This window comes from Scylla paramamosain, chromosome 1, assembly GCF_035594125.1.
Source record: "Scylla paramamosain isolate STU-SP2022 chromosome 1, ASM3559412v1, whole genome shotgun sequence".
NCBI classification, from domain to species: Eukaryota; Metazoa; Arthropoda; class Malacostraca; order Decapoda; family Portunidae; genus Scylla; species Scylla paramamosain.
The window spans coordinates 3,115,001-3,128,559 of NC_087151.1; the positions used below are offsets into that span (position 1 = coordinate 3,115,001).

The 13,559-nt window shown below is 39.9% G+C and overlaps 1 protein-coding gene and 1 long non-coding RNA gene across 6 annotated transcripts in view; one reads left to right on the forward strand and one right to left on the reverse strand.

Moving 5' to 3' along the window:
* The window catches only part of LOC135112755 (uncharacterized), a 29,795-nt gene extending 23,475 nt beyond the window's left edge, over positions 1–6,320 (forward strand). For both annotated transcript variants that reach the window (XM_064027662.1, XM_064027582.1), the window contains exons 22-26: positions 1,826–1,966; positions 2,494–2,696; positions 3,135–3,396; positions 4,997–5,166; positions 5,429–6,320. In XM_064027662.1, the coding sequence (XP_063883732.1) occupies positions 1,826–1,966; positions 2,494–2,696; positions 3,135–3,396; positions 4,997–5,166; positions 5,429–5,615 (963 nt within the window). In that variant the 3' untranslated portion in view covers positions 5,616–6,320. The remainder of the gene's footprint in view (positions 1–1,825; positions 1,967–2,493; positions 2,697–3,134; positions 3,397–4,996; positions 5,167–5,428) is intronic.
* A 1,065-nt stretch (positions 6,321–7,385) lies between these two features.
* Positions 7,386–13,559, reverse strand: LOC135112852 (uncharacterized). Of its 4 annotated transcripts, none has more exons than XR_010274591.1 (4): positions 13,431–13,559; positions 12,793–12,909; positions 8,441–8,515; positions 7,386–7,951 (listed from the first exon to the last, which is right to left on the reverse strand). It is a non-coding gene; the product is annotated as an uncharacterized LOC135112852 (long non-coding RNA). The 4 variants fall into 4 exon arrangements; XR_010274608.1 differs by having other exon boundaries at positions 13,154–13,550; XR_010274621.1 differs by having other exon boundaries at positions 13,211–13,549.

The following is a 13,559-nucleotide window of genomic DNA, read 5'->3' on the forward strand; positions in this document are numbered from 1 at the left end:
TTAACCAGGTGCTGTACTACCTGCAACTGCTCCATACAAGGCAACTTTTCTCGGTTGACCATGTTTACTTGATCCCAGGCCATAGTTACATGGCCTGTGATTGTGCATTTGGTAACATTGAGCGGCATCTTAGGTGTGTGCCACACTTATACAGGCCAGATGACTATGTTTTTCACATTAAAGCATTGGTGTCAGTTGGGTACAAAGTGGTGCGCATGACTCAGTTCCTTAACATTGGTGTTATGAAGGGCCACATCACCAAACGTCAGGCACCAGGGTCAACATTCAAGGAAGCACGAAAGCTGCTCTTCCGCCTGAATTTTAGAGAAGGTTACATCATCAAGTCGGACTACGCACTCAACAACAACAACGTCACTGAGGTCTGACTGATGAAAGGGAGAGGAGCAGGGTCCCATGAGAGGTTCGACCTGAGTACTGTTCCCATCCCACCCCTGTATGATGCCCCCTAAACCTCAGTGAAGAGAAGCTCAGTGACCTAACAAGCTTGTTATGCCTCATGCCAGATGGCAAGAAGGCCTTTTATCAGGGACTCCAGGCTGGCACAGTTGAGCACAATGTTGTGCCTCCTGACAAAGATGACGACAAGGTGCTTGATTATGACAGCTAATCATGAGGTTAGGGTAGAGGAGGGAGGGGCAGGAAAGGGGGAATCAATATTCAACAGTCAGTATTTACACCAGTTGATAAGTACACCTGTAATTTTACTTCATATTAGAGTTACAGTCATCTCTATTATTGTAATTTACAAGAATACATCAGATTGACTTGAACTCCATAAGTGACTGGACTGTTTTTGTTATAAATAATTGCTGAATGTATGATTGGATCAAAAATATTTTTCATGCCATTGGGAAGCTGACGAGTCAAGGAGTGTTTTGATATTTGTTTTGCAAAAATTGTATGTTTGGTTTTCAAAATATTAAAATGTAAAACTTTAGAAGCTATTTTTTGCAGTTTTTGAGAAATGGCGCTTGGATCGTTCTCTCGTGGAGCTACTCATTCGTCTTCCCCCATACTTACTGTTTCCACTCTATCACAGCTTCATTGCAACTGGTGCCGCAGTGTGTGTGTGTGTGTGTGTGTGTGTGTGTGTGTGTGTGTGTGTGTGTGTGTGTGTGTGTGTGTGTGTGTATTTACCTAGTTGTATTTACCTTACTGTAATGTACAAGAGGGGAGCTGTGTTCATGATGTCCTTTCTTTGTAACTCATGGTGTCTAATAGGGCCTTAAATTCATGTATCGTCTCTGTACACACTACTTTCTCATCCAGTTCATTCTATATATCTACTACTCAATGGGAAAAGCTGTTTCACTTTTATTTCCTTCTATAATTTTTTTTATAATCTTCCTTCCATGTCCTCTTGTATCTCTCATGTCCCAACTTATTAGGTCTCCTCAATTGAGCACCTCCATATTCTTTGTGATTCTATAAATTGCCATCAAATATCCTCTTTCCCTTCTTTGTTTCAACATTGTCAATTCCAGTTTTGATAGCCTCTCCTCATACAACATTTCTGACAAGCTTGGAGCCAATTTTGTCGCTGCTCTTGGAATCCTTTCAAGTTTCTTGATGTTCTTTTTTTGTGACCTCACTGCTGCTGCATATTCCAATCTTGGCTTTATCAGAATGACAGTTTCTTTACCATTTCTTCATCCATGTGGGTAAATGCCACTCTTATATTTTTTATAGGTTCTAGGTCTCTCCAACAATTTTATTTATGTGTTTCTCATGTGACTATGTGTGTGTGTGTGTGTGTGTGTGTGTGTGTGTGTGAATTTAATTTTAAATATAATCTTATATTCAGGTTACCCTAGGAAGGGAATGCTTCCACATTTACAAGATGTGTGGAGAGGGAGCATATGCAAAAGTCTACCGGGCAATAACCATGGATCCCCTAAATGTGACAATGATGCCATCTGATGATGATGAAGACGAAGAACATCAGGTAACCTTATTTGTGCTTTTCATTCATGACTATTTTCTTTTGTAAATAGATGATAGGTATGCTGATAATTTTACTACTGCTTATGTTCAGATAACCCTTATTAATTATTATCTGTTATTTGATAAAAATTACATGAAGTCTGTGTGATCAGTGTATGAATATCAAACCTAATGTGCAATCAGATCCTTTTGGCTTTTTGATTTTCTATTATATGTGACACTTCTTCCTAAGAGCTTCTAATAGGAATGATCATGACAGAAACTCCCATTTATTCTTATCCTTACATTTGCTCCTTGATTGCTCATATCATTTCATTCTCCACCCCCTTCTCTTCTCTCTCTCTCTCTCTCTCTCTCTCTCTCTCTCTCTCTCTCTCTCTCTCTCTCTCTCTCTCTCTCTCTCTCTCTCTCTCTCTCTCTCTCTCTCTCTCTCTCTCTCTCTCTCTCTCTCTCTCTCTCTCTCTCTCTCTCTCTCTCTCTAAGATTTAGGTATTGAAGTTACATTATATTTATTTTTCTTCATTTCAGGTCATTCTGAAAGTGCAAAAGCCAGCATGCCCATGGGAATTTTACATTTGCCATGAGTTGAGACAGCGCCTAAAAGCTTCCATGTATTCAGAAGGAATTCTGAACAGTATCATGAAATCTGATAGAGGATATTTCTTCTCCAGTGGATCAGTTCTTGTGAACCAGTACCATGCATTTGGTACTCTTTTAGATGTTGTTAATAAGTAAGCTCTTCAGGTTTTCATTGCCAGTAAATAGTGTTAATGGGCAAGTTTCGTATAAATAATGTATGTTGACTTTCTCTCTCTCTCTCTCTCTCTCTCTCTCTCTCTCTCTCTCTCTCTCTCTCTCTCTCTCTCTCTCTCTCTCTCTCTCTCTCTCTCTCTCTCTCTCTCTCTCTCTCTCTCTCTCTCTCTCTCTCTCTCTCTCTCTCTCTCTCTCTCTGGGTTGGGTTAAGCATGATATATATTTCTGAGTGGATTAGGTGGAGCATACCATTCTAAATAGCTATGATGATGATGTAATGATAGGAAGGAATAACAAATTGGACAAGGCTGGATATTTTTGGGGGGAGATTTGCTGTTTTATTTATTTATTTTTTCACCATTTGTCACATTTCTGTATAAATGATAGATTTGAGTTACATTTGGTTTTTGTTACAGGTATCGTGCCATAGGCAAAACCATGCCAGAAGATATTGCCATGTTCTTCATGATTGAAATACTCTCAATTTTGGAGGCAGTACATAACTGCAACATCATCCATGCTGACATCAAGCCAGATAATTTCCTTGTCCAGGCCATCCCTGAAAGTAACACCTCTGATGACATTTTCACAGAGGGTCCAACGTGTCTGAAATTAATTGACTTTGGTCGCAGCATTGACATGAAAGCTTTTCCTGAAGGAACAACATTTACTGAAGTAGTGAGTCATATTACAATATTGTATGTATTTGTATGTAATTATTGCATTTCTTTTACCAAAGTTTGTGGCCTTACATTTACTGATAAGGACTTACATTTACATACCATATGAGGCAGCATGCTGTCACCATAACTATTTATATTCACCTGAGGATCAGATTCCTGTGATGCTATATATCCTTCAGTTTGTTGGTTGTTTATATTACATGTATGTTTCAAGCACTATTTGATCTATGTCTTGGCAGAATTTAATCAGTCTATGCCTTAGTTATTTCACTAATAATGAGAGTTACCATGTACAGTTCATCCTTTAGGTAGTTCTTTATTTCTTAGTTTATTTATTGTGGCAAGACTCAGTGGTAAGGCATACTGCATTACCTTTCAGAAGATTATTGGTTCCTCATTTAAAAATAGGCTGTACTAGTCATCCCTAACTGGAAACTCATCCCACACACACACACACACACACACACTCTTTCTATCTATCTATCTATCTATCTATCTATCTATCTATATCTATATATATATATATATATATATATATATATATATATATATATATATATATATATATATATATATATATATATATATATATATATATATATATATATATATATATATATATATATATATATATATATATATATATATATATATATATATTAGAACTTCCGTAAGTCAGCATAATAGGGGCTCAGCCTTTGCTGATATATCAAAATTCCAACTATGTATATGAGATATTACTTAAGACCCTTGAAAACCCCTCCTGCCAGCTCAGTGTCTTCAGTTTAATTCCCTTCCTGCTAGACTTCTCTTGCATCATGCTCTAAGGCCTTTGTAACAGCACCTCCCAGATGTGGTCTGTTTGCGGCTCCTTTTTGCAGTCTGATCACCTGTCTTCGTTTCTTGCAAATATCACTTAATTTTCCTTGTACTTTTGTCTCTTTTCATCCAAAAACTATAGTATTATTTATTTTATTTATTTATTTATTTATTTATTTATTCATTTATTTATTTTATTCATTTTATTTATTTATTTTTTCTCAATGTTACTGTTGTCAAAAAGAAACCCACCAGTAATCTGATCTTCATTTTCTTATACTGCATATGGTGTTTCTAATTTATCCACTGGTCTCCTCTGGTTTTCATCTCTTCCTTTATCCTTGTTATCAGTCTGTTCCTTTTCTCTCCAACCAAGCTGCTGTTGGTAAACAAAGCTTATATGCGGGTGCTGCAGGATATATGTGGCTGCTGGGGCAGGAGACCAAAAGTGAGGAAGCCTCACTCTTACCTCAGCAGTTACAAGGGACCGAGAGTGAGGAAGCCTCACTAGTACTCTCACCCCAGCAGCCACGAGATAACGAGAATGAGGAAGCCTCACTTTGCCTCAGCACCCATGTGCATCATGTACCGCCTGCTTTGTTATATCAACAGCAGCTTGATTCAAGAGAAAAGGAATGGACTGATATCAAGGATAAGGGAAAAGATGAAGACCAAAGGAGACAAGTGGATAAATTGCAAAATCTGTTTGCGGAAATTGAAGATCAGATTGTTGGTGAGATCCTTTTTGAGAAAAGTAACGTAATTTTTTTCTGAAGGTTACTACTGAGAAGTTTACATGCTGTGAGATGAGAGATGGGCGACCCTGGACCTATCAGACTGACTATTTTGGAGCAGCAGCCATTGCTCATCTTTTCCTCTTTGGGACATACATGGATTTGAAGAAGACAAAATCTGGCAAGTGGGATATCATGGGAGTCTTTAAGAGGTAAGTCAAGAGCTTTGCATACAGTGACATTCTTTTCAGTTGTTGTCCATGGTTGATCATAATTTATCACATTTGTCAGATTTCTTAAACTCTCCTTACTTAGTGTTCCAATCAGAAGTACATCTAAAGGTGAAGTACCATATGAGTTTGACTCATGCACTCTATAGTTGTGTTGATAAAAGTTTTGATAAAATTGTTTTTGGATCAACTATTTCATGCTTTTGCAGTATTCTACTCTAATATATCTTCATGATCTTTTCAGATACTGGAAGAAGAACCTTTGGGAAAATATTTTCTCCACGCTGTTAAACGTACCATCATGCTCTGCCTTGCCCAACCTTAGTGCCTTGAGAAGTAAAATTATTACCACCTTTTATGAGGAAAGGATGCACAAAGACATATATTTCAAGTTCCACACCTTGCAGCAAATGGAAGTAGCTCAGAAGTGATCCACAACTTAGCCTTACTGACATACATACATTGTTATTATCTTTTATAAATACCTACTGTAGATTGTCTTCTTGCATGTATAGAAATATGGTGAAACCACATTTGAATGCATGTGCCATCCCATCAGCTGCAACAACATGAATTGTTGAATGTTATTTTTAGTGTGAATATTATTCACTGCAAAACTTGCATTGGTGTGGCAAAACCTTAAATTTATCAAGTCAATAAAGCATTCCATCTACATGACTTGCATGCATGTAGGATTGTGAATCTATGTGAATCAGGTTGCGAAACATAATGTAGCCGGTACTTATAAGAGAAAAAAAAGGAAAGAGAAAAGTTTCAATTGCATGTTGAAGACATGCTGATTATGTAAGGTTTCACACAAGATTGTTTTTAGAATTTCAACATTTCATTTAGACTAAGGAACTTTTTAAGAAATATAATCAATTAAACAGTCATTCATTCATCCTTGTCTTTCTGGTACATTTTTAGCTGTCAATAAGAACCACTTAGAATGTAAGCTCTTCCATAGTTACTATTTTATATTCTCAGACCTTTTAAAAAAATTTTGCTGTATTTTAGATAAGGGTCCTTTTTATATTCTCAGACCTTTTAAAAGATTTTGCAGTATTTTAGATAAGGCTCCTTAGATACTTTGTTTTGAGATGTACAGTACAATATATATTTCAACAAATATTTACAACCTAATTTTTTCCAAGGCCCTACCATCCTCTGTTTTCACTTGTTCCTCACTACCAGATGGTCTTTCCCTTATTCTCTTCACCTCTTTTCAGAACATTTTCTTATGCTCTTGAACATTCTCTATTGACTTTCTCCCCAATCTTTCATCAACCCTCCCTTTCACATGGACAGCTCTTTTCACTTGTCTTCTGCTTTCCATCCTTCTTTTGCAGTCATACTCAAACGCCTCCCTTTTTCCTCCACAGCCACCTTAGCTTCTTCACACCACCATTCACTTCCCTTTTTCACTCCACCTCCACCTCATACCACACCTGAACTCTCCACTACGGCTTTCTTAGAATTACTCCTCTACCTCAATATCAACCATCTTCTGCTGTCACTTGTCCAATCCTTATTCAACACCTGAAACTACTTTTTCTGTCTCATCCAGCTTCCTCACTTTCAGAACATTTCTTTTCTCTCCTCACCTATGTGCCTTGCCATGCTCCAGCTCATACACACCATTAAGTGGTCTAACATACCTCTACCTTCCTCTCTCACTCTTACATCTGACAACCAGCTGATCTTCCTTGAGATCACTACATAGTCTATCAGTATCTTGTCAACCACCCTTCCATGATTTTCCATGTCATCTCTCTCACTACCTGGCCCATAGGAACTCTCAGAACACCGTGTATCTCCTAGCCTCCTAAGCCTCGATATCATTCCTTTCCATTCCATCATACACTGCTGAACTCGGATCTAGCAGTAGGGCTTCTACTTCCCTTGCCCTCCCTCTTTTTATACCTGACTTAGAAGTATTAAATAGACAAATAAAAGTCTAAGATCTATTCAGCAAGAGCAAGTACCTTAAAGGGAGTAAAATACTATACTGTAGCTGTATCATATAACTCAAGGAGCCTGAGGCTGTGCCCATAGTGGTTCAGTTCTCTTAAATATTGCTTTCTGCTCTAGACCAAGTGGAAAAGATGAAGCTGTGAGATGAAAATGCAATTTCTCTGCTTGCTATTTGGTAAGATGTGCGATTTATTTGGGAATTGGCTCAGAAAATTAAACAAACATTATTTATTTATTTTTTTAATTGTGTGCGTGTGTGTAGCTTAGGGAGTCTTCACTCAAGTGGCATAGCATTATTCTCCCTGATATCACAGGTTAAAGTATGTAGGGCACATTCCCCTTCACTATTAGCAAGTGTCAGGGATTATGACCTTAGTCTTCTCAAGAAGACCGTTCACGAGAATAACTTCTGCGATTAGAATTTTTTTTTAAATGACTAGATGAAAATTATGAATATCATGATATGATTACTGAAAATGGTGATCATTGCCGTGTAATCATAGATGCTTATAACTGTTATTTTTTTGGCGCGATGAAATCTCTCTGTAGCATCTGATGGCCATGGCCATCAGATAAATGGCCATGTGACTTCTGTTTTTTCTTTCTATATTTATTGTGCGGCCTTGCACGAGCCCAAAATTTGTGAGGAATATGCCTCTTAAAGACATGATGAATCTTATCATCAGTGAAAGGTTGTTGAAATGCGCCCTCTTCACCATCACCGAGGCTTGAGTTGCTGTGGCGGCCGTTGAAGGAGTCCAGGATTTGTTCACGTGTTCTGATGCCAAGGAGTCTGTGGCAAAGAAATTTATTACAACTTCAGCGTTATGTAAGGTTATAATGATCCTGTCCAAAGATATCCAACTTTATTTCGAGTTTCCTGGGGACTTGTGTATCATGGAGCAGTTCCATAAGACTGCTTGGTAAACCACTCGTTAAAACACATTCCTGTGATTATGAACCGCTTGCTGATACAGACTTCGGTTACAAGCCACCTGTTGATAAACACATGATTATAAACCACTTGTTGGTAAACACTCTAATGATTATAGCCTTACCGTAGCTGATCCGCTCCTCCGAGTTGTGGTTTATCCTTATCACGTCTCGAAATACAATCTTCAATGTGAAACACGAAGACGGTATATCCTACATTTCGTTGATTTCCACCATATCGAAAATTATTGAATAGATTTTCTTACTTGCATCAGGAATTTGATTTCATTAAAGATAACTTATGAATTTAATGTTTGGCACAGGCTCTTAAAAACAGCAAATCACTCACTTCTCAGGCACGATGGGGACGGACAACACGAGGACACTGCCCATGATGAGCGACACCAGCAGCACGGCTCTGTATCTGTGGGTGAAAAGCACGACTACTCTCTCTCTCTCTCTCTCTCTCTCTGGACTCGTGTCCGTCAACTTTATCCTCCCGAATAGAATATACTGTAAAGCTCAGTCTAGTTTGCAGGTAAACCTTTCCACTGTGCCTGCCCGCCTTCTCCATTTTACTCTTGTATAACTTTCAAGGACACTAACTACTACCCATCATAGCAAAATCCTAAGCGTCGTGAGCGCAACATGAATATCATCCCATCAAGTGACAGCTGAGGATAATATCCTATTAAAGATACAGCGGATAGCCGAGTCTGTGTCACGCATCTATAACTTTTGTCGTGGTTACGTATAAGTTGTGTACAATGCCACTACACCCACGTTGTCCTGTCTCTGTATCTCTGTAAGTCAAATTTTCCTCTAGCTAATGTACTACACTCCTCACAAAATGTCATTGAGAAATGGTCATTGAGAAACTGATCTGCAGGCGAGATGAACTGGCCGTAACGGAAATCAAACATCTGGCAGCGGCAACACACTCACAGGAAACGTGTTTCGACACCTGCGACGGCATTGACTGTTGTCACTACAACTGATTATTTATTTAGTAATACTTTTTTTGCATTTATTCACTTATTTATTTTTGTGTGTGGTTCCACGTACGGCAATAGTATCTGAATATATATGCAATATGTGTTAACGTTGATACACAAAACAATGAATACATTAAGAGTATTTGCATTATACATTCAACAATTTTAATGTATCACCAACCTGATGAAAATGGTGTCTGTGTGTGTGTGTGTGTGTGTGTGTGTGTGTGTGTGATGAATCACTGGATCCCCAAAGAGTTTAGGTTCAAATAGTCTGGGTAAGACTTACACCACACATTTTATACTCCTGTACAAGGACAATGACTTTGTTCATCCGTGAAATCCACTGCACCTGAACGAGTGTGATTCTCACCTGCCAGATGGCCGCCAAAGACGATATCACTGAACCACTGAGTAATGTTTGCGAGTATTGCATAACACCATGATTTTTTTTTTTTTTTTTTTTTTTTTATGTAGGAAGGATACTGGCCAAGGGCAACAAAAATCTAATAAAAAAAAATGCCCACTGAAATGCCAGTCCCTAAAAGGGTCAAAGCAGTGGTCAAAAATTGGTGGATAAGTGTCTTGAAACCTCCCTCTTGAAGGAATTCAAGTCATAGGAAGGTGGAAATACAGAAGCAGGCAAGGAATTCCAGAGTTTACCAGAGAAAGGGATGAATGATTGAGAATACTGGTTAACTCTTGCGTTAGAGAGGTGGACAGAATAGGAGTGAGAGAAAGATGAAAGTCTTGTGCAGCGAGGCCGCGGAAGGAGGGGAGGCATGCAGTTAGCAAGATCAGAAGAGCAGTTAGCATGAAAATAGCGGTAGAAGACAGCTAGAGATGCAACATTGCGGCGGTGAGAGAGAGGCTGAAGACAGTCAGTTAGAGGAGAGGAGTTGATGAGACGAAAAGCTTTTGATTCCACCCTGTCTAGAACAGCAGTATGAGTGGAACCCCCCCAGACATGTGAAGCATACTCCATACTCGTACATGGACGGATAAGGCCCTTGTACAGAGTTAGCAGCTGGGGGGGTGAGAAAAACTGGCGGAGACGTCTCAGAACACCTAACTTCATAGAAGCTGTTTTAGCTAGAGATGAGATGTGAAGTTTCCAGTTCAGATTATAAGTAAAGGACAGACCAAGGATGTTCAGTGTAGAAGAGGGGGATAGTTGAGTGTCATTGAAGAAGAGGGGATAGTTGTCTGGAAGATTGTGTCGAGTTGATAGATGGAGGAATTGAGTTTTTGAGGCATTGAACAATACCAAGTTTGCTCTGCCCCAATCAGAAATTTTAGAAAGATCAGAAGTCAGGCGTTCTGTGGCTTCCCTGCGTGATATGTTTACCTCCTGAAGGGTTGGACGTCTATGAAAAGACGTGGAAAAGTGCAGGGTGGTATCATCAGCATAGGAGTGGATAGGACAAGAAGTTTGGTTTAGAAGATCATTAATGAATAATAAGAAGAGAGTGGGTGACAGGACAGAACCCTGAGGAACACCACTGTTAATAGATTTAGGAGAAGAACAGTGACCGTCTACCACAGCAGCAATAGAACGGTCAGAAAGGAAACTTGAGATGAAGTTACAGAGAGAAGGATAGAAACCGTAGGAGGGTAGTTTGGAAATCAAAGCTTTGTGCCAGACTCTATCAAAGGCTTTTGATATGTCCAAGGCAACAGCAAAAGTTTCACCAAAGTCTCTAAAAGAGGATGACCAAGACTCAGTAAGGAAAGCCAGAAGATCACCAGTAGAGCGGCCTTGACGGAACCCATACTGGCGATCAGATAGAAGGTTGTGAAGTGATAGATGTTTAAGAATCTTCCTGTTGAGGATAGATTCAAAAACTTTAGATAAGCAGGAAATTAAAGCAATAGGACGGTAGTTTGAGGGATTAGAGCGGTCACCCTTTTTAGGAACAGGTTGAATGTAGGCAAACTTCCAGCAAGAAGGAAAGGTAGATGTTGACAGACAGAGCTGAAAGAGTTTGACTAGGCAAGGTGCAAGCACGGAGGCACAGTTTCGGAGAACAATAGGAGGGACCCCATCAGGTCCATAAGCCTTCTGAGGGTTTAGGCCAGCGAGGGCATGGAAAACATCATTACGAAGAATTTTAATACGAGGCATGAAGTAGTCAGAGGGTGGAGGAGAGGGAGGAACAAGCCCAGAATCGTCCAAGGTAGAGTTTTTAGCAAAGGTTTGAGCAAAGAGTTCAGCTTTAGAAATAGATGTGATAGCAGTGGTGCCATCTGGTTGAAGTAAAGGAGGGAAAGAAGAAGAAGCAAAGTTATTGGAGATATTTTTGGCTAGATGCCAGAAATCACGAGGGGAGTTAGATCTTGAAAGGTTTTGACATTTTCTGTTAATGAAGGAGTTTTTGGCTAGTTGGAGAACAGACTTGGCATGGTTCCGGGCAGAAATATAAAGTGCATGAGATTCTGGTGAAGGAAGGCTTAAGTACCTTTTGTGGGCCACCTCTCTATCATGTATAGCACGAGAACAAGCTGTGTTAAACCAAGGTTTAGAAGGTTTAGGACGAGAAAAAGAGTGAGGAATGTACGCCTCCATGCCAGACACTATCACCTCTGTTATGCGCTCAGCACACAAAGACGGGTCTCTGACACGGAAGCAGTAGTCATTCCAAGGAAAATCAGCAAAATACCGCCTCAGGTCCCCCCAACTAGCAGAGGCAAAACGCCAGAGGCACCTTCGCTTAGGGGGATCCTGAGGAGGGATTGGAGTGATAGGACAAGATAAAGATATGAGATTGTGATCGGAGGAGCCCAACGGAGAAGAAAGGGTGACAGCATAAGCAGAAGGATTAGAGGTCAGGAAAAGGTCAAGAATGTTGGGCGTATCTCCAAGACGGTCAGGAATACGAGTAGGGTGTTGCACCAATTGCTCAAGGTCATGGAGGATAGCAAAGTTGTAGGCTAGTTCACCAGGATGGTCAGTGAAGGGAGAGGAAAGCCAAAGCTGGTGGTGAACATTGAAGTCTCCAAGAATGGAGATCTCTGCAAAAGGGAAGAGGGTCAGAATGTGCTCCACTTTGGAAGTTAAGTAGTCAAAGAATTTCTTATAGTCAGAGGAGTTAGGAGAGAGGTATACAGCACAGATAAATTTAGTATGAGAATGACTCTGTAGTCGTAGCCAGATGGTGGAAAACTCGGAAGATTCAAGAGCGTGGGCACGAGAGCAGGTTAAGTCATTGCGCACATAAACGCAGCATCCAGCTTTGGATCGAAAATGAGGATAGAGAAAGTAGGAGGGAACAGAAAAGGGGCTACTGTCAGTTGCCTCAGACACCTGAGTTTCAGTGAGGAAAAGAAGATGAGGTTTAGAAGAGGAGAGGTGGTGTTCTACAGATTGAAAATTAGATCTTAGACCGCGAATGTTGCAGAAGTTAATGAAGAAAAAGTTGAGGGGGGTGTCAAGACACTTAGGGTCGTCGACGGAAAGGCAGTCCGACCTGGGGACATTTATGAGTCTACTACAGAAGAGTGGTTATATCCATCGAGACTCTCAGCGGAGGCCTACAACGTGGCAGAATAGAACTTACTATATATTATACGTTCATGGCCCTCGTTCACCCCTTGCAGCAGGTATAGGCTCAAGATGTCCATCCCTTTCATGTAGAGTGTTTGTGTAGAAGTACTACCCAGTCTGTGAATTTAAAGCTACAATTTAGTTAGATATCAGTATAGTTACCTGTGGGAGGCCATGAGTTTGGGGATGACACGCCTGCACCACGTCGCCCACCTGTACAGAGGTCCTGGCAGCCGTTGTATCATCGCTACCATGCACCGAAGTCCTGTCTTACGTAATCTGTCATTTGAACGTAATCTTTTGATTATAATGTATCAAAGCATACTTTCTGTAATAATTAAAAGCAGAATAATCCTATGCAAATTATTATTATTATTATTATTATTATTATTATTATTATTATTATTATTAATATTATTGTTATTATCATTATCACTATCATTGGCACAGTAAAAAAAAAAAAAATGTGTGTGCGCGCGCGCAACATTAATGTAGCAAAGCAAGCACTTGCGCAAACATTTACATCGTTGAGTCGTTACTGTTACCAATATAGCGACGAAGCAGTGTGTCGGATGCATACGTCTGAGTTAAATTTTGTTGCGGAAACTGGTTCACTATAATCCACTAATCCCGAAACCAAAGCCTCAGCATGCTTGACGGAGCCCATTCCACTACTTTCAGTACAGTACCAGGTTTCATCAGGGATGAGAACATGCCTACAAGCTTGGTTAAGTATGAAGCCAGTGCACCACTGAGATTAGTTGAGGCTCATCCAATCGTCATCAAAGTAAGTTTCAAACCTCATCCTGCCTGCAGATGACAAACCAACACGATCGTCACAGCACAAGCACACTCAGCGATAGCTCGACGCTCACTGCCTCAACGCCCTCAGTAAACCTTTCACACGGCCGACACCCGACCAAACCTGA